The sequence below is a fragment of the Rhinolophus ferrumequinum genome, chromosome 6, assembly GCF_004115265.2.
Source record: "Rhinolophus ferrumequinum isolate MPI-CBG mRhiFer1 chromosome 6, mRhiFer1_v1.p, whole genome shotgun sequence".
Classification (NCBI taxonomy): domain Eukaryota; kingdom Metazoa; phylum Chordata; class Mammalia; order Chiroptera; family Rhinolophidae; genus Rhinolophus; species Rhinolophus ferrumequinum.
In genome coordinates, this window is record NC_046289.1 from 64317985 (window position 1) to 64336158 (window position 18174).

The 18174-nt window shown below is 46.9% G+C and overlaps 2 protein-coding genes across 7 annotated transcripts; one reads left to right on the forward strand and one right to left on the reverse strand.

The window, feature by feature from the left end:
- Positions 1–1395: 1395 nt before the first annotated feature.
- On the forward strand, positions 1396–10792 carry PPP1R14D (protein phosphatase 1 regulatory inhibitor subunit 14D). The gene is made up of 4 exons (XM_033107490.1): positions 1396–1845; positions 10192–10275; positions 10480–10512; positions 10703–10792. Exons 1-4 carry the CDS (start codon positions 1591–1593, stop codon positions 10766–10768), a joined length of 438 nt encoding a protein of 145 aa, XP_032963381.1. The 5' UTR covers positions 1396–1590; the 3' UTR covers positions 10769–10792.
- A 1016-nt stretch (positions 10793–11808) lies between these two features.
- ZFYVE19 (zinc finger FYVE-type containing 19) lies at positions 11809–18135 on the reverse strand. Of its 6 annotated transcripts, XM_033107497.1 has the most exons (12): positions 17912–18135; positions 17332–17455; positions 16531–16652; positions 16310–16363; positions 15837–15964; positions 15601–15746; positions 15155–15263; positions 13516–13722; positions 13010–13083; positions 12596–12694; positions 12331–12455; positions 11809–12249 (listed from the first exon to the last, which is right to left on the reverse strand). In XM_033107497.1, the coding sequence occupies exons 2-12, from the start codon at positions 17344–17346 to the stop codon at positions 12171–12173; spliced, it is 1158 nt and encodes a 385-aa protein (XP_032963388.1). In that variant the 5' UTR covers positions 17347–17455; positions 17912–18135; the 3' UTR covers positions 11809–12170. The 6 variants fall into 6 exon arrangements, with proteins under 6 accessions (XP_032963388.1, XP_032963386.1, XP_032963387.1 ...); XM_033107495.1 differs by lacking the exon at positions 17332–17455 and having other exon boundaries at positions 17912–18134; XM_033107496.1 differs by lacking the exon at positions 17332–17455 and having other exon boundaries at positions 15846–15964; positions 17912–18132.
- Between the last annotated feature and the right edge of the window lie 39 nt (positions 18136–18174).

The window sequence follows — 18174 nt, forward strand, 5'->3', positions numbered from 1 at the left end:
TAAAGGAAATGGAGTTAATGTGAGTTAATTTCTCATCCTTCGTATTTTGTCTAAAATGGACAAATTTATGATATTACATAAGGGGATAATGGTAACCACAGGAGAATTAAAAACAGAAGCTGTTGGTGAGGGTTTCCTCTGGGGAGTGGATCCGAGGAAAGGAGAGAAGCTTTAATTTTTCATTTGTTTTTCCTTCTGAGCTGTTTATTTATTTTTTTAATTATAGTGTTCTTCTGTAACTTTTCTAACAAGTTTAGAAATTTTTGTCACAAAGGATTAAACAGACAAAAATACCCTTCCTTTAGAATGCAAGTATGTCTAAAAATAGTAGTCCTTACACCAGGGTAAAAGTTAGTCTGCAGGTTTCCTCTGTGTTAAGAAGGACGGAATCAGGGGAGGGTCATGTGATGATAAACATGGCTTCCTAAGCAGTTGCCTCTGGGGAACAGGAATTGGAGACACACTTGATAAATTTTCCCGTGCAAGTGCACCGGGCCAGGCTAAGAGAGGAGCCACTCTTCCCTCACATTCAGACACACCCAGACACAAAAGGGTCTCCATGAGGGCAACAGATAACTGATAGGTCGGCCAGTAAAGGAACACGCATGGTCAGGCAAGTTAAGAAAGTTTTTATTGTAAGAGAACAAGAGTTTATCCGGCTGAGCAACAGATGGCTATAGCCGGGGCTGCATATCTAAAGGAGACTTGCTGCCCCGAAGGAGGGGGTGAGGAGGGTTTTATAGTGGCTGTGCTGACAGGGTAGCATTGTTTGAACAGAAAATGTGACTGCCTGTGAGCCAGTAGCTGTTTTGTGGCGTTTTCTGTTATCGCAAGTTTGGCTCTGTCTGCAGGTGCAGGCCAACAGACATTTTGTTGTGTTTTTTTTTTTTTTTTTTCCATGTTGTTGTTTTCTTGCAGACATGGCTCTGGCTGTAAGTCAAGGTCTCTGAGACCTAACTTTCAGAGACCTAACAGTAAGTGAAGGTCTCTGACATTCAGAGACGTACCAATAAACACCCCTCTAAATATCCCTGGCGAGACTGTCCCTCAATAGTGCCATACACTGAGCAGGAGCTTCTGCCTGCCAGGGACACTGCTCCTGCTGGATCCATCTGACTGCAGTTTCTTGGGGGCCAGGTGGATCTAGGCCCAGGGAGGTGGAATGCAGAGGGTTCTCAGGTGAGTGTGACTCAGGTCCTGTTCCAGAGCTGGCCATAGAGCATAGATCACAGCCCTGCACCCCTCAGGACCCAAGGGCCCCTTCCTCCTCCCGAGGCATGGCACCTGCTTGACCTTTGCTCATCTGCAGTTTATGTCACTTTGGACCCCAGCAGCTGCAGAAAGGGCACAACTCAGCTCAGGAGTGCCACTCACCGGCAGCTAACAGCAGGGAGCCCAGAGTCTGACATTCCCAGCACCAGACAAAGGCCTGTTGATCTTTGACCCCCGCCTCTCCCAAAGCCTTGGCCCTGCCTTCCTCCCTCCCTCCTTTCTTCCCTGTGGGCCTCCTGTTCTCTGTCTCTTCACTTCCCTGGCACCCTTGCTCTGACTGGCAATTTTTCCCAGCATCTTGCCCAGGCTAATCCTTCCATGCTGTCTTCAAGCCCAGCTTCCTGCACATCTCCCAACCCTGACAGGGAGAACCCAAGTAAGAAGGTCCAGTGGGCTTCTGGGAGGAGAAGGACGTCATCCACAGACTCAGACTCAAAGTCTTACGCTGACCCCTCCAAAGTGTCCAGATCCCGGAGACCCAGCCGGCTGACAGTGAAGTACGACCGGGGGCAGCTCCAGCGCTGGCTGGAGATGGAGCAGTGGGTGGATTCCAAGGTTCAGGAGCTCTTCCAGGTGGGTAGCACGGGGAAGGGTGGGAGGACATGGGGGGCCTGGGGCCCAGCCAGGGGGCTGAGAGAGCCTGCTGGGAGACCTCAGGAAATGCTCCCATGGAGAGAACGCTTTCCCCAACAGGTGGGACATGGGTTTGCACCCAGAAATCTGGCCCCTGTGATCTGGACTGGGCCTCTGTCTTCATAATCTGGGGAAGGTCTTTTACCATCCCTGAGACTTAGTTTCCTAATCTCTAAAATGGGGTTATAAATGCCTGTCATATTTCCTTTTAGGACTTTTTTGATGCTTAAATGAGATAATAGAAGGGCTATTATTTTTTATTTTAGGTCTTTATTTACTCTCATCCTCAACACACATATATGTCTAGAGCTATATTGTCCAGTACTGTAGCTATCCGCCATGTGTATCTATTTAACTTCAAATGAATGACAATTACATAAAATTATAAGTTCAGTTTCTCAGTCTCATAGCCACATTTCAAGTGCCCAACAGCCGCACATGGCTAATGGCCACCATATCTTCAGCACAGATACAGAACGTTTTCATCGTCTCATCATAGGCAGCGTTGGACTAGAACGTCAGAGTAACCGTAGCTAGCACCAGCAGCTGATCTAGCCTTGGCCCTGGCTCTAACTGACTTCCCTCAACTCCGGCCTGGGAATAGGACTGGTCTTGGCCCTTTGTCATGAGAAGTGGCACTTTTTTATACCTCCAAATCGGGATCCTAGAGAAATGGCAACCGCTGCCTCAATGACAAGAATAACATTTTGAGCACTTAAGTATTTGCTAGGCATGGTGCCCAGCATTTGACATGCATTATTTCATTCAGCCTCCCCACGACTCCATTAGGTAGGTACTGTTTTACCATGGAGGAAATGGAGGCTTAGAGATGTGGAGTAAATAGCCCAAGGTCACACGACGAGGAAGCTTCAGGACCCGGAGCTGCAGCTGGGGCTCTGCCTGCAGAACCTGAGAATTTATGTGAGCAGCTAGTGGTTCTCCACCCCTGAAGTACCTCAGAAAGGAGCCAGTGTCCTGGCTGCACCTCAACAGAATTTAATTTAGATCTATTAGGTTGGTGTAAAAGTAATCATTGTTTAAAAGATGAAAAATAATTGCAAAAACCGCAATTACTTTTGCACCAACCTAATACTAGAGTGGGTCCCAAGCACTGGTCTTTTTTTATAAGCTCCACAGTTGCTTCTAGCATGTGGCCGGCGGACAACCACTGCACCCAGCCAGAAACCAAGAGTCCTCCTTCTCCACATGCCACAGTTCTTGTTTCTCCTTCTTCTTGACTCAGGTCTTTTTTTTCTCTTTGGAGGCAGCAGGGGCCTGTGATTCTTCCAAGTAAGGGCTGTCTGACCAGCCCTGTGATTGGGGTTGGGGAAGAGTGATACCGTGGCCCAGGCTCACTGGATCATGTGTCATTTTTGTCCAGGTGTTGACCATATCCCCTGCAGCATCCTGGGCCCACTCGTGGAGGGTGGGACATGCCCTGGAGCTGGAGCAGGAGAGGCACATTTTCTTGGCCCGTGTCTGCTCTGACCTTGCAAGACACCTCCACTGCCTTTCACTACCGCCCGCAACCTCCCTTTCGGAATCAGTTTCAATTTCAGAATTGTGCACTTGCATGAAAAGTCTCATATTTCAGACACCTCAGGGCAAATCCTCCCGGGCTTCAGAGAACCGTGTTTTACAAGATTAAGGCACGGGGTGGGGGTGGGAGGAGAAAACTGTACAATAATGAGTTCATAACATTGGAAAACAGGACACGTGGGAGGACCACTCCCAGGCAATGACCGAAATAAAATACCTGGCATGCAGTTGTCATGGCAATTGTCCAAAGGTGCCAGGTAGCAGTTCCTCTCCCAATCCCTGCTCTTTTCAGCAGGAAGAAGCCAAGTGGCTGGGAAAGCTCCAGGTGACTAGTCAACTTGGGCAGAGATGGAGGCAACAGTCTCCCGGCTTACCCTACCCCAGTTCTACCTTCACAGAGCCCCTGGACACTCACCTGGGCTCTCCTCAATGTGCCTACCTTAAATGGTACCCCTGGGAATGGTTCTAGGGATGCATCACTATTTATTTAGTTTTTATATTGGGACCCAACCTTCCTTTGTTGGAGGGTCCCACCTCTTCTCCCTGGGTGTACAGCCTGCTTTGGGGTCTTCAGAGGAGCCAAATCGGGGTTCAACAAAACAAATAGATTTGGGCCCCTAGATTTTCTATTGTCCAGAGGTAGAATGTGGGTTTGGCTTCTAAGCAGGGACATAAACACTCATAACTTTCTCCTGTTTTACAAAGACTCTTGCTCAACCATGTGCCCCCGTCTAGTTACCGTCTCCTGTTTCATGTATCCTTTACAACAAGTCTCCTTAAAGAATTTGTCCACATTCACATCCTTTGCTTAACTTTCCCCTTCCTATCACCACTCAAACCACCGAAATCTGGCTTATGTTCCCACCACTCTATTGAGAGCTCTTGCCAAGGTCACCGATCACTTGGGATGAGATCTAATGTACATATTAGTAGGGGACACTGTTGACCACCCCAGATTTTTGAAACATTTCTATAGCTTCCATGACACTATCTTTTCCTGGTGATATCTGGCATTTTGATGCAGTCCTTTTGGTGTGGTGAGATTTTAAGAAACAATCTATTAAGCTTCCAACTTTAAAAAAGTATTGTCAGTGTGGCTGGTTAGCTCAGTTGGTTAGAGCGTGGTGCTAATAACACCAAGGTTGCCGGTTCGATCCCCATATGGGCCACTGTGAGCTGCGCCCTCCTTAAAAAAAAAATATATATATATATATTGTCAATGAATATGTCAAATAAACATTGTTAGCTCATTTCTGAACCTTACTCTATTGTTGGTACTGTGGCAGAGATCAGGAGAAAAGGGGACTGAGTAAGTAGTGGAGGTGAGAAAGGGGTCAAATCAGGCAACATCTGGCAGGAAACCACTACATGTAATATAGAGTCACATGTGTACCACACTTGTTCATCTCAGCAGATGTTTGATATATCTGCTCATTTTCTGAGAATTCAAAATGTGCTTAAGGAAAGGAATATTTAGATTATTATATGAACCCATATTCCCAACTCCAGACTGCAGTGGCAATCTGACACTCAGTAATACACATACCTTATATTCAATATACATATAGTTAACATCATAAGTGATATAAAAATGATTTTTAGGCTGCACTAATACTTTTTTAGAGGCAGAATTCTAATCATTAGAATATATCTTTATTATTCGACCCCACCCTCCACCTTCTGGGATTCCACTTATACATATGTTAGACCACTTGATATCATCCCACAGGTCACCAAAGCTCTGATCTGTTCCCTTCTTTTTCACCTCAAGGGTTTTTTTTTTTCTTTCTGCACTACATTTTTGACTAGTTTCATTGGCTATATCTTCAAGTTCAACAGATCCTTTTTCTGCAGTGTCAAATATGCTATGAATTCAATCCAGTAAATTTTTTATTTAAAATATTGTATTTTCCATCTCTAGATGCTCCATTTGATTCTCATATCTTCCATTTGTCTCATTTCTATGTTCATGTTTTCCTTGTCTGATAATTTTGTCATCTCTATCATTTCCAGGTCTGCTTTTATTAACTGAGTTTTCTCCTGGTTATAGGTCACATTTCCTGCTTCTTGGCAGAATTAGTGATTTTTGACTGGGTACTGAATTGTATTGTGAATTTTATGTTGTTGAGTAACTGTAAATAAAGACTGTTGGGCTTTGTCCTGGTAGGTAGTTTAGTTACTTGTGGTTCAGTTTGATCCTTCTGAGACTTGTTTTTTAAGCTCCATTAGCAAGAGTCTAGAGTAGCCTTTAATCTAGAAACTAATTTACCTTAATAGTAAAGCATGGCCCATCTGAGGTCTCTGCTGAATCTCTGCATGATCATTGATGACTGTCTATGTATTCTGACTGGGTGGAATTTTGATTTGTCTCCAGTCCTCTGTGAGGTCTGAAACTTTTCATCTCTGTACTCTCACCTCATAGTACCTGGCCTTGTGAAATTTACCCTATGAATGTGCATCTTGTGTTCAGCAAAGACTCTAGAGACCCCTTATGCAGAGTTCTAGAGGTCTCTGTCTTTATAATGCCCTCCTCTCCAGAACTTTGTCCAGCAACTTCCAGTCACCTCAACCCTGAATTTTGATCTCTGTCATATCAATTTAGCAAGACCACTGTGTTCTACTTGGGCTCTTCCTCTCAACTCCGTCATCTGGAAATTGCCTCCAGGAAGAAATTCAGGGCAATTATAAAGTTTACGTTTTTTATTTCCCTTTTCTCTCAGGTAGTCCCAAGCTACCTGTTGTCCAATGTCTGAAAACGTTGTTCCTATAGTTTTGTCTAATTTTATAGTTACTTATGTTGGGAGAAGAAATCTGGTTCCTGTTACTGCATCAGGACCAGAAGCATAAATAACTGTTGCTCAGCCTTCTAATCTCAGATTAGAGGTCATTTCTTCCAGGAAGCCTTCCTAAACCCCGGGCTTGGTGAGGTTCCCCTTCCATGTGTTTTCATAGCATCTCATCACAGTGCTTATCCCCCTGTTTGCAACTGCTTTTTTATTTGTCTGTATCCCTCAGGAAACTATAAGCTTTTCAAGGGCAGTATGATGTGTGTCTGTCTTGCTACTATGGCCCCAACACTCATCACAGTGCTTGGTGCATAGAATGCTCTCAATAGATATGCATTAAATGAATGAATGCTGAATCAGATGAGCTAGAAACCAAGGAAGCAAAGGGGAAACTCTAGAGTTTAGGGTGAAAGAGCTAACTTAGAACCCTAGCACTGTTTATTTTTCAGAAAGTACTGAAGGAGCAAAACTGTTAACAGTGGTTACCCCTTGGCAGTGGGAAGAATGAGAGGGTAGATGAGCCTTCTTTTTCTTTTTCCTTTCTTTTTTTTTTAAATTAACTTTACAAGGCTTGACAATTAAGTTCACAAACTGGTTGCATCAATGTTGCTAACAATTTTTGATAGGGTTTATTCATTATGAATTTGTACCAACTGGACAAACAGTTAACCAAGTTTACTATTTGGAGGTGCTGAAAAGGCTGTGTGGAAAAGTTAGACCACTTGAACTTTTTGCCAACAATTCATGGCTTTTGACTCACGACAATGCACCAGCTCAAACGGCACTGTCTGTGAGGGAGTTTTTAGCTCGTAAACAAAAACTGTATTGGAACGCCCTCCCTACTCACCTGATCTGGCCCCCAGTGACTTCTTTCTTTACCTGAAGATAAAGGAAATATTGAAAGGAAGACATTTTAATGACATTCAGGACATCAAGTGTAATACGACGACAGCTCTGATGGCCATTCCAGAAAGAGTTCCAAAACTACTTTGAAGGGTGGACTAGGTGCTGGCCTCAGTGCATAGCTTCCCAAGCAGAGTACTTCAAAGGTGACCATAGTGATATTCAGCAATGAGGTATGTAGCACTTTCTAGGATGAGTTCGTGAACTTAATTGTCTGACTGGCAGAGAGTAAAATTTGCCCATTTGAAATCTACATTTGAATACACTTGCCACATGTATCCATTACCCTAATCAAGATATGGGACACTTCCCCCAATAGCACTTACCTTTAAACAAATTATACAACTTAGTTACTCAGTACATCTGTTTTTATTATGTCTCCCCAACTGCCCTTAACATGTAGGCTCTTCGAGGGCAGGATCTGTCTTTTGTTCACTGAAGTTCCCAAGTTCACAATGCTGAATTAATAGTAGTCATTTGATACATATTTGTTGAATAAATTCCAAAGGATTAAATAATAAAGTCGAAAAGGTAAAGTTATCAAACCTCTAGAAAAATGTGAAGGCGAATATCAAATATTTATCCAAGTCAGTATGGAAAGAACTTGCTAAGCATTAAAAAAAGGAACCAAACCTAAACTGGAAAAGCCCATTAGATTCATCTATATAGACACATACGCCTATTTCCCCAACCCCTCTCCCAAACACACATGATATTTCTCTCATATGTGGAATGCTAGGGCTAATCTGAAAGTTTCTTTTTTTGAAAAGACTTTAAATCGGTGAGAAAAAAAACTGAACAAATTAATAGAAAAATGGATAAGGCAGCAGTTCTTGAAGTGTGTTCTGGTGACTCCAGGGGTCCCCAAGATCCTTTCAGGGGTCCATGATTATTTCCATAATAATACTAAGATGTTACTTGCCTTTTTCACTATGTTGACATTTGCACTGATGATGCAAAAGCAACGGTGACCCTTTGCATGAATCAAGAAAGTGACACCAACATGTACTAGTAATCACGTTCTGCACCACCACACCCCTTTTACTGAAGAAAGTCCTTCATAAAGCGGCAAAAAAATTATTAAGCTGATTAAATCTTGGCCCTGGAGTTCCCATCTTTTTTTAAGTAGACTTTTTTTTTAGAGCAGTTTTAGGTTCACCGTAGAAGTGAGCAGAAAGTATGGAGAATTTCCATATCCCTGCTGTCCCCATACAGGAGTAGTGTCCCCAACTAGCAGCATTCCCCACTAGAGCAGTGCATTAGCTACAGTTGGTGAACTTATATCAAAACATCATAACCACCCAAAATCCATATTGTATATTAGGATTCATTCTTGGTGTTACACATTCTATGGGTTTTGATGAATGTACATTGACATGTATCCACCACTATAATTTCATACAGAGAGTTTCACTGCCCTAAAAATCCTCTGTGCTCCACCTATTCCTCCCGCCTGACCCCCTAACCACTGATCTTTTTGCCTTTTCCAGAATCTCATATAGTTGTAATTATACAGCATGTAGCCTTTTCAGATTGACTTCTTTCACTTAATAATACGCATGTAAGTTTCCTCCATGTCTTTTCATGGCTTGATAGCTCATTTTGTTTTAGCACTGAATAATATTCCATTGTCTGGAGGTACCATGGTTTATTATCCATTTATCTCCTGAAGGACATCTCGGTTGTATCCAAGTTTGGGCAATTATAAATACAGCTGCGATAAACATTTGTGTGTGGTTTTTTGTGTGTGGACGTTTTCAATTCATTTGGGTAAATACCAAGAAACACAATAGCTGGATTGTATGGAAAGAATGTGTTTAGTTTTGTAAGAAACATCCCATCAGCAATGAATGAGAGTTCCCTTTGCTCTGCATCCTCCCCAGCATTTGGTGTTGTCAGTGTTTTGGATTTTTTACCATTTTAATAGGTGTGTAGAGGTATCTCATTGTTGCTTTAATTTGCAGTTCCCTAATGACATATGATGTTGAGTATCTTCTCGTATGCTATTTGCCATTTGAATATCTTCTTTGGTGAGGTATCTGTTTAGATCTTTTGCCCATTTTTTAATTGGGTTGTTCATTTATTATTGTTGAGTTTTAAGAGTTCTTTATATATTTTGGATAACAGTCCATTATCAGATATATCTTCTGCAAATATTTTCTCCCAGTCTGTAACTTATCTTCTTATTCCCTTGAACTTCTTTCATTTTTAATTATATAAACTCTGTATTGTTTAAAATTTTTAATGACTATAGTAACTTTAAAGACAGCTTTATTGAGATATGATTCACATACCACACAATTCACCCCTTTAAAGTGTACAATTCAGTGGTTTTAAGTATCTTCACAGGGTTGTACAACCATCACAATCTAATTTTAGGCCGTTTTATCACCTAAAAGAAACTCTATACCCATTAGCAGTCATACCTCATTCCCTACCACCACCACTCCCTAAGAAATCACTAACCTATGTCTCTGTAGATTTATCTATTCTGACATTTCATACAAATTAAATCGCATAATATGTGGCCTTTCATAACTAGTTTCTTTCACTAACTATGTTTTCAAGGCTCATCCGTGTTGTAGCATGAATCAGAGCTTTGTTCCTTTTTATTGATAAGTAATGTTGTATGGCTACATCATATTTTATTTATCCCTTCATCAATTGACGGGCATTTGGGTTGTTTTCACATTTTGGCTATTATGGTTAATGCTGCTATGAACATTCATGTGCAAATTTTTGTGTGGACATATGTTTTCATTTCTCTTGGGAATCCACCTGACAGTAGAATTGCTGGGTCAGATGATAACCTTATATTTAACATTTTAAGGAACTGCCAAACAGCTTTCCAAAGGAGCTGCACCACTTTTCAATGTATATAACAATGTATATAACTTTCGAATTAAACAGGCATTCTTTTTAAAGAACCCTAGCGCTGTTTCAGGTAGAACACAGGTGTTCAGTAACTTAAGTGGGAAACGGGTGAGCTCCTGACAGTGACTTTCACTCCAGCACCACCTGGCCAGGCCCCTCTGAGCCCCATGTGATTCCCAAACAGGATCAACCAACTCCTTCTGAGCCTGAGATTGACCTGGAGGCTCTCATGGAACTGCCCACAGAAGAGCAGAAGACTCAGTTGGAGGTAGAATGGGGTGCTGGGCCCTGGGCTCAGGGGCTGGGGGCTGGAAGCTGGGCTTGGACCAAGGGAATCCCAGAAACCCAGACTCTGCCTCCTTGGTTAGAGTGGGGAGAACCACATCAGAGGGAAGAATTTCTGAAAGACTGATTTGGGGCTGTGGGAAAATGCTGTGTCTCAGGGACCCACTGTCTGCTCTTTTCTGTCCAGGCTATTCTCCGAGACTGTACCCGCCCCACAGAGGTAAGGATACCCTGCTGATCTGTGGGTAAGAGGAGACCCAGTGGGGACGCAGCTAATGAATGGAAACCTTGGCCCTGGGTCTTTCTCCTCTTCCCTGGCTCTCGGGAGATGGGGTTGGAGGGAGATTAGGGAAGGCAGCGTGGTTGCTTGGCATATCCCCACGATTTAATCTCATCCGTTTCTCTCTCAGCCTTTTATCTCTGAGCTACTCAATCAACTCAAGAAACTCCGGAGACTCAGTCGGCCTCAGAAATAAACCTCAGCACTGCCAGGCCTGCCATGAACCTCTGAGAGGGAAACAGCTCCTTGGGACACACAAGGAACATGGAAGATGAGGGACAGTTGGACACCCCTAGTGTATGTACAGTCACAGCTAGCTCCTATCAGCTGGGCTTTCTGGAAGCCACGACTGGCACCCAGTGCTTTCCTTGGCAGCCAAGTGGATAAAACCTTTAGGAGCCCCAGCTGGAGTGTGGAGCATATCTGTGCTGAAGGACGGGGGAGGGAGAGGGTGAAGTGATATAGCAGGCCAGCATCCTGAGTCATTCCACTGTCCACACACCTCATCCATCCATCCCTCCAACCCTCCCTCCCTCCATCCAAATCGGCCTTAAGAATGAAAAGTCACGGTTCTGCCTCAGAGAGATGACAATCTAGCAAGGCCTAGAGGCTAAGACACGAAGCACCCTGCATCACCAAGGACAGGAGCCCAGGTGGCACAGACTAGTTCTGAATCCTAGAGAGGTAACAGGAAAAAGCTAGTAGGGTCTGGATCATCAAGGAAGGCTAAACCCTTCTCCCCCTCTAAATGATAAAGGAGGCCTCAGGCTGAGGACTGTTTCTTGAGCTGGCTCCAGCCAGAGGAAGAGAAAAAGCAGAGGGATGTAAAGGGCACATGCCGAGAGGTCAGGGTTGGATCAGGAGGGAGTTGTTGGAAACAAACACTGAGTCAGAATGACAGGCAGGTTGGGACAAGAGCCCTGGGAGTAAGGCAGGAAGCAAGGTATGCATCCAGTTTGTGCAAGAGGTGTCTGAGTACTACAGAGGCTGAGAATCCAAATGGTGGGGCCTGGGGGCTAAGCTGGGCTGCCCAGGGCAGGACATACAGTTGAATGAATATTCATGCTAGAGGCCACCAGGATGGGTGGGACCATTCCTGCCTGGAGAAGATTGCAGGAAGGCTCAATCCTTTCCCTCACGCTATAGGACTGGACGTAGAGCCTGCTCTGTTCTTACCATCTCTTCAAGGGCCCAGGCTCAGGGCCTATAGGGTTCTCGAGATAAAAGATGCTGGGCCCACGGAATCAACATACTTTATTTGATACACCAAATGCTGGGAGAGGGCCCTGGGCTCTTGAGCAGGTTCCAATGCTCATCCTTAGATTCAGTGTGATCTTTCCTCATCATGCCTTTTGATTCAGTCCAGGTTTCTCTGGTGGAGGGCTCCCAACTTCCGCCTTCCATCTGGCTCATCCAGTCATCAGCTCCAGTGGAGAATCTTTCCTCCTTCCAGGGACACCGATGCCAGGAAAAGGTGCACCCCTGAGTAGTCTAGCCTGATATGCTCTTCCATCAGATGCCGAGGCTGGGCTTCGAGGTGGGCACCCCAACCTGTGCGACTGCCTGTAGGGCTGTCTTCTCCGGAGGACCAGGGTTCCTTAGTACTCTCGGCCTGCATGTTGGGGGTGGTAAGCAGATGTCTGGTGCTCTTTAAGTTCGAAAGCATCATGGCCTTCCCTGTGGAGCAGAGATACAGGTCAGGGATCACAAGTAGCCACTGAACTCTCTACCTGCGCAGAACATGCTACCTGCACCCACCGGAAGCAGCGGACACAGTAGAGGTCTCCATCACAGCCAGCACAGCGCAGGGTGGCGTCCTCATTGCAGATGCAGCACCAGGGGAGTTCTTCCTCAGCCTCAGGCTTGGGGGCCAGGGCCTGGGCCTTTGGGGATCAGAGAGGAATGGGGGAAGTAAGGTACCCGATGGAGTATGAGTGAGAGGGCAGGAGCAGACACTGTAGTTGTGGCCAGGCAGGGAGGGAGGCTGTGGTGGTGGCCTGGGGGTGTCTGGGGCTTTTCTCACCTCAGACTCTGCCCTGCAGGATTGGGCCTGGGGTTGGAGAGTTGGCGCCACAGGGATGGCAAAGCCACTGGCCTCATCCAGGGCAGCTTCTTCAGTGAGCTGTGGGCAGGGTAAAGAGGTACAGTGCCCTGCTCATGGCCCAAGGCTTCCCCTCCTCCACTGAAGATTCTGTGGCCTTAGCTTATCAACCTTCCTTTATCTGTGGCCTGTGACGACTGACACCCTATCTCAAGAGGCGGGGGGGGGGGGGCAGGTCTGACTCACAGTGACAGTGGGGCCCCAGCTAGAACAGCAGCAGCAGGGTGACTGGCCATCTAGTCCGAGTGGAGGCAGAGTGAAGGGGGCCAGGAAGTGGGGTGAGGCAGGAAGGTAGAGACAGGACAAGGGGTGGGCAGGAGGGTAAGGCAGGCCCACCTGCTGCAAGACTCTTTGGATGGCTGTCTCCTCATCGTCATCACTGTCTGGGACGGGACAGTCTTGGAGGGTCACTTGAAGAGGGAGAGGTAGGAGCAGGGGAAAAGGAGGGAAGTTGAGAGAGTGCACCTGAGTGGCTGAACTCTTGCCCCCAGGAGCTGGTTTGGTTTCCAGCGGCACTTGTTCTAGAGCTGAGCAGCTCTGCAGCCACTCTGATCAGACCCTGTCCCCACCCCCCACAGGGCTGGGGGCAGGAACAGAAGGCTCTGCACTTGTAGGGCCTGCGGGTCCCCTGGCCCCAATGGCTGCCACTTATTCCTCATCCACTGCTTTACCCCAGTACTTCCTCATGCATTTGGGCAGAGCTCCACAGACCCCCGGGCACAGGGACCCCTGGCACCTGACTCAGCCTGGCAGGGAGTGCAGCCACTTTGCAGAGCTTGGCCTGGGGGTGGGAGGGGGGCTGCCCAATGGACAAGAGTGAGCAGCTGCTCCCTAGCCTCTACCTCTGTCGGGGTCCTGTCCCCGCAAAATGGCCAGGCGCTTGGTGAGGGCCAGGATTTTCTCCTGTCTCGTGTTCTCTTCCTGCAGCTTGACTGCTACCTCAGCCGGTAGCCTGCTCTTCTCCTCCAGGGATGAGGTGGTTTGCCCTTTGGGATTAGCACTCTGGCCTGCTGGGCCAGCCTGGTGCAGGTCATTCTGGATAGAGGCAGCTGAAAGGAAAGAGGCCGTCAGGGAGGCAGAGACATTCCAAGATCTCTCAGCAGAAGCCACTGAGCCCATTTCTGAACTTTTTAAAAAAAAACAAACCCATACATCATCAGCTTTTTGTTCAATACTAGCTCCTGTGATTTATATTACAATGAGAATTTCCTCCATTTTTCTAAATGTAAAAAAACTAGTAATCTTAGACATGTGTTTTTCCACCACGTCCATCCCCACCCAATATTTTAACATGCTGCCCTTAGGGTGGGCGTCCCATGGTATGAGAATCGCTGCCCAAAAGGATCAGGATATGGGGAGGTCAAGGTTCAGCCAGTGTCTCTGCCTTCCAGGCTGGAATTAGCATTTCAAGGGAGCAGCACAGAGAGGACATGACAGAAGCTGAGGTCTTTCGTGTTACTAGGCTGGGAGAATGTTACCGGAGTGGGTGTGGCTGTGACATGTCTCCTTTTGCTCAGAGCAAGAGGTTTAAAATCAGACAGCTTTGGGTTCAAGTCCTAGCTCTGCTACTTAATAGCTATGTGACTTTGATCAAGTTCCTTAAGCTCACCAGGCCTCAGTTTCCTCATTTATAAAATACAGATTATAATAGTGCCTATGGACCTCAGAAAATTACGGAGCATATTCAATGAGATTGTGTCTCTACAGCAGGGTTTCTCAATGTTGGTTCTTCTGACATTTTGGGCAGATAATTCTTTGTTGTGGGTAGTCCTGTGCATTGTATGACGTTTAGCAGCATTCCTAGACGCTGTTCTCTAGATGCCAGTGGTACAAAAAGTCTCCAGACACTGCCAACTGGGCCCTGGAGGTGAAATCATCCCTGGTTGAGAACCACTGCTCTGAAGCCTTTGAATAGCAAAGTCCGATAGAATTTTTTATGATGACAGAAACATTCCGTATTATGATTTATGTTTGTGCTGTCCAAGATGGTAGCCATGAGCCACATGTGGCAAATGAACACTTGAAATGTGGCTGTACCCATGAGAAACTGAATTTTAAATTTTATTTAATTTTAATTGAATTTAAATAGTCTTTTTCTCCTCCTTATCATCATTGCAAAAAACATTCACTGAGCACTTACTACGAGCCAGGCAGGGTCCTAAGACCTCATTTACTCCTCACAACTTCCCCACACGGTAGGTTTTACCAAACATACCTCCATTTTACAGATGAGGAAAGTGACTTGTCCAGGGTGACACAGATAGTTAGTGATAGAACAGACAATCATGGATTGATTCTAAAGCCTACAAGCTTATCCACTAGGTTTACACTGGCTCCTGTTGAAGTAAACACTCAATAAATTGTAGCTCTTATAGTGTTGATTTCTGATTTATATTCACCTCCCAAAAGGTAGGCAGCAGAACCTTTCCCACCTGGGGAAAGAGGCGGGCAGGTTCCTGGGAGCCCAGGTAGAGAAGTTACCTGGGCCTCTTTGTTCCTGGCTCTCATCAATAGCCACTTCCGCTGTCAGCTGTGCCAGCAGATCCTGCGCTTGCTGGGCCTGGGTCCTGGTGTCTGGTGTCTGATACGCCTACTTAGAGGAGGGATACTCAGTGGGGAGCAGGGTAGGGGGGAACCATACCATAAGGTCCAGAGCAGTCTAGGTCAGGGCTGGATGCTCAGGGAAAGGGGGACTCATCCAGGGCCCACACAGTCAAGTCGGTCTGACAGTCCCCAACAGGACCGAGGAGCCACTCTTTCCTGCCCCATCCAATCCTGCTACTTGTCCCTGGTTCCCTGGCCTGGCAGCAGGCCAGAGGATGAGGAAGTGGGAGGTTAGAGGCTTGCCAACTCCTACAGAGTACATAAGCATCACATGTATCTGGGCTTCTGCTGGTCCTCGCTCCTTCTCAAGACATAGCACTCACCGGCTGGGGGGTCCAAGAAGGCGGACCTCTGCCCTGCAGTGCGGCAAGCCGTGCCTCCATCTCCTGGGTGGAAGGGATGGGACCTTGGGGTTCATCCCTTAGAGCGGCTAGCCTGGCTTCTATTTCTGCCTGTGAGGGCACTGACTCTGCAATTGGTATGGGGAAACCTTGTAAGATCCAGAGGAATCCCCGTCCCAGGAGCCCCAGAAGGTGTCCTTTAGGACACCCGGCCTCACCCCACTCACTGGGCTTGTTCTCCTGGCGGAGCCGTGCTAGGCGCTCAGCGATGACTTGGTCTTTGTGGCCCAGTCCGTGGCTCCGTGGAGTGGCGGGCTTCTGTTTGGCTTCCAAGGCTGCCATACGCCTAGCAGAATATGAGATAGAGGCTCTTAAAGAAAGCAGAAGGGAGGGGCAAAGGCACCTACTTACTGTTTCCCATTCAAATAATTTCTAGGCATCTAGGGTGGCCTCCAATGGACAATCTTCTGTGGCTCTTGCTCATGTCACCCTGCAACTCAACCCAGAGAGTCCAACTGAGGGGGCCAGGTCTACCAAGAACCTTGGTAGAGGGCTGATGAGCTGTTCTCTGAGCCCAAGAGGGCAGTCAGGAGCCTGAGAGGTGGATATTTGACTGACTCTGTGCTCAACTGATCTAGAGGCTGGGAAGAGAGTCCTACCCTGGGGCTTCATTTGTCTCTTTAGTACTTACTTCTTATAGTTCTGAGGTGGTGACCATTTGGAGGCATTAGCAGGAGAAGATCCTCTATAGAGAAGAAATCTGATGTCAGAAGTCCTGCCATCTGCCAGTCAGTGCCCCTCACCCCAAACACTTCCTGGGCTGACCTCTGGACACAGAGCACAAGACTGCAAGTGCTGGCCAGCGGCCTGCTGCCATGCTTGGCTGAATCCTCACCCATGTCAGCCTCTCACCTGGTCAGAACCTCATAGCACCGCTTGCAGACTTTCTGTTGGGTGTTTCCAGCCCGGGGCACTGCTGCACTGAAGCTAAGGCAGCTGGAACAGAAGGCCCAGCCACAGTTCTTACAGCCATTCTACAAGAAACATGAAGCAGGGTTATCCACCTCTCAGCTGCCCCTGCAGGTTCCTCCCTGGGAGTCTCCGAGCACACACAGAGAGAAGACACTGAAGTTGTGACCAGCTGCTGGGAGGAGGATGGGGAGTGGGGCCCTAAGGCCTAGGGAGAAATGGGTAGAGGGTAAAGCAATTTCTCATTCTCCACTCTTGTATTCAAATCAAATAAAGCTTCATGCAAAATTCCCATGCTTTCTACCCTGTCTCCAATTCCCAGACACTGGGGTGTAGAAGACAAACAGGCAAAGCCCCTCCAGGTCCATTGACACTGCAACAAAGGAGCATCAGAGAGAGTGCAGAGCCCATGCCTTCTCTGCTCTAGCAGAGATGGAAGGAGGCTTGGCTCAGGGATGAGATTAACAATAGCCTCCATTTATTAAGCACTTATTGTGTGCTAGGTACTAAGCTCAGTAGTTAACATTCATTAACTGATTTAATCCTCACGATTTCTACACATTATCTTACTTAATCCTGATGACCACAATTATTATTCCTATTTTAGATGGGGTCAGAGAGGTTACATGACTTGCCCAAACAAGGGTCTCCCGGTGAATATGACATCAGAGCTCAAATTTGAACCCTGACCACCCTGACTCCCAAACCTAGGTTTCTAAGTGCTACACGGATCTGCCTCCCTACCTGCTCTCCATTCATCCTGTCTGGTTCCTATCTCCTGGTCACAGCTGAGGCAGAGGAAGCCTGCAGTTTACAGGGGAACTTGATGGGTCTGTGCTGAGGGCACGAGAGACTTTGCCATGGTGCTCTGTGGGCAGGAGGAAGGGCAGAAATCTAACTCAAGAAACCTGGAAGGGCAGGCTGCGTGATGGTGACGGTTTCAGAGCAGAAAGAGTAACGGGCATAGTGTAATGGAGAGTGGTCACAGAGTACTAAGACCCGGCTGCGATGGAAGGAAAACAGCCAGATCCTACACTTGGCAGACAGAAAAGTCTAGCTTTCCAAAAATGCCAGGAGCGCGCTTTACAGTTTATAGTGAACTTTCACTTCCAGCACTTCACTAGACCTACACACCAACCTCGCAAGCAAGGGAGTGCTAGCCCCATTTTACAGAAATGGAAACCGAGGCTCAGTGACTTTGTCAAAACCACACAGCTTCAAAGGGGCCATAAAACCAAGTCTACGGGCTGCAAGTCCCATGTTTTTCCTTCCCTCCACTCCGCGTCCTCCCTGGCCCTCTAGCCCGCGGAGAGAGAAGACTCGCCTCCTTCTTGAAGAGGGTGAACTTGACAGCGCAGCCGTAGCACCTACTCTCCATCCTGGTTTCCGGAGTGCCGGAGAAGGGTCGACCGAGTTGAGATCACGCCTTCCAGGTCCAGGGCCCTTTCTACCTTCACCCACCTACGCCCCTGTCCCCCACGCCCACTTGCGCGGGCTAGCTAGTCTCCTGCGGGGGAATCGCGACCTGCCATCCCAATCTGAGACCGATAGCCGCGGGCGCGGGGGCTGCTGGGAGTCGTAGTTTAT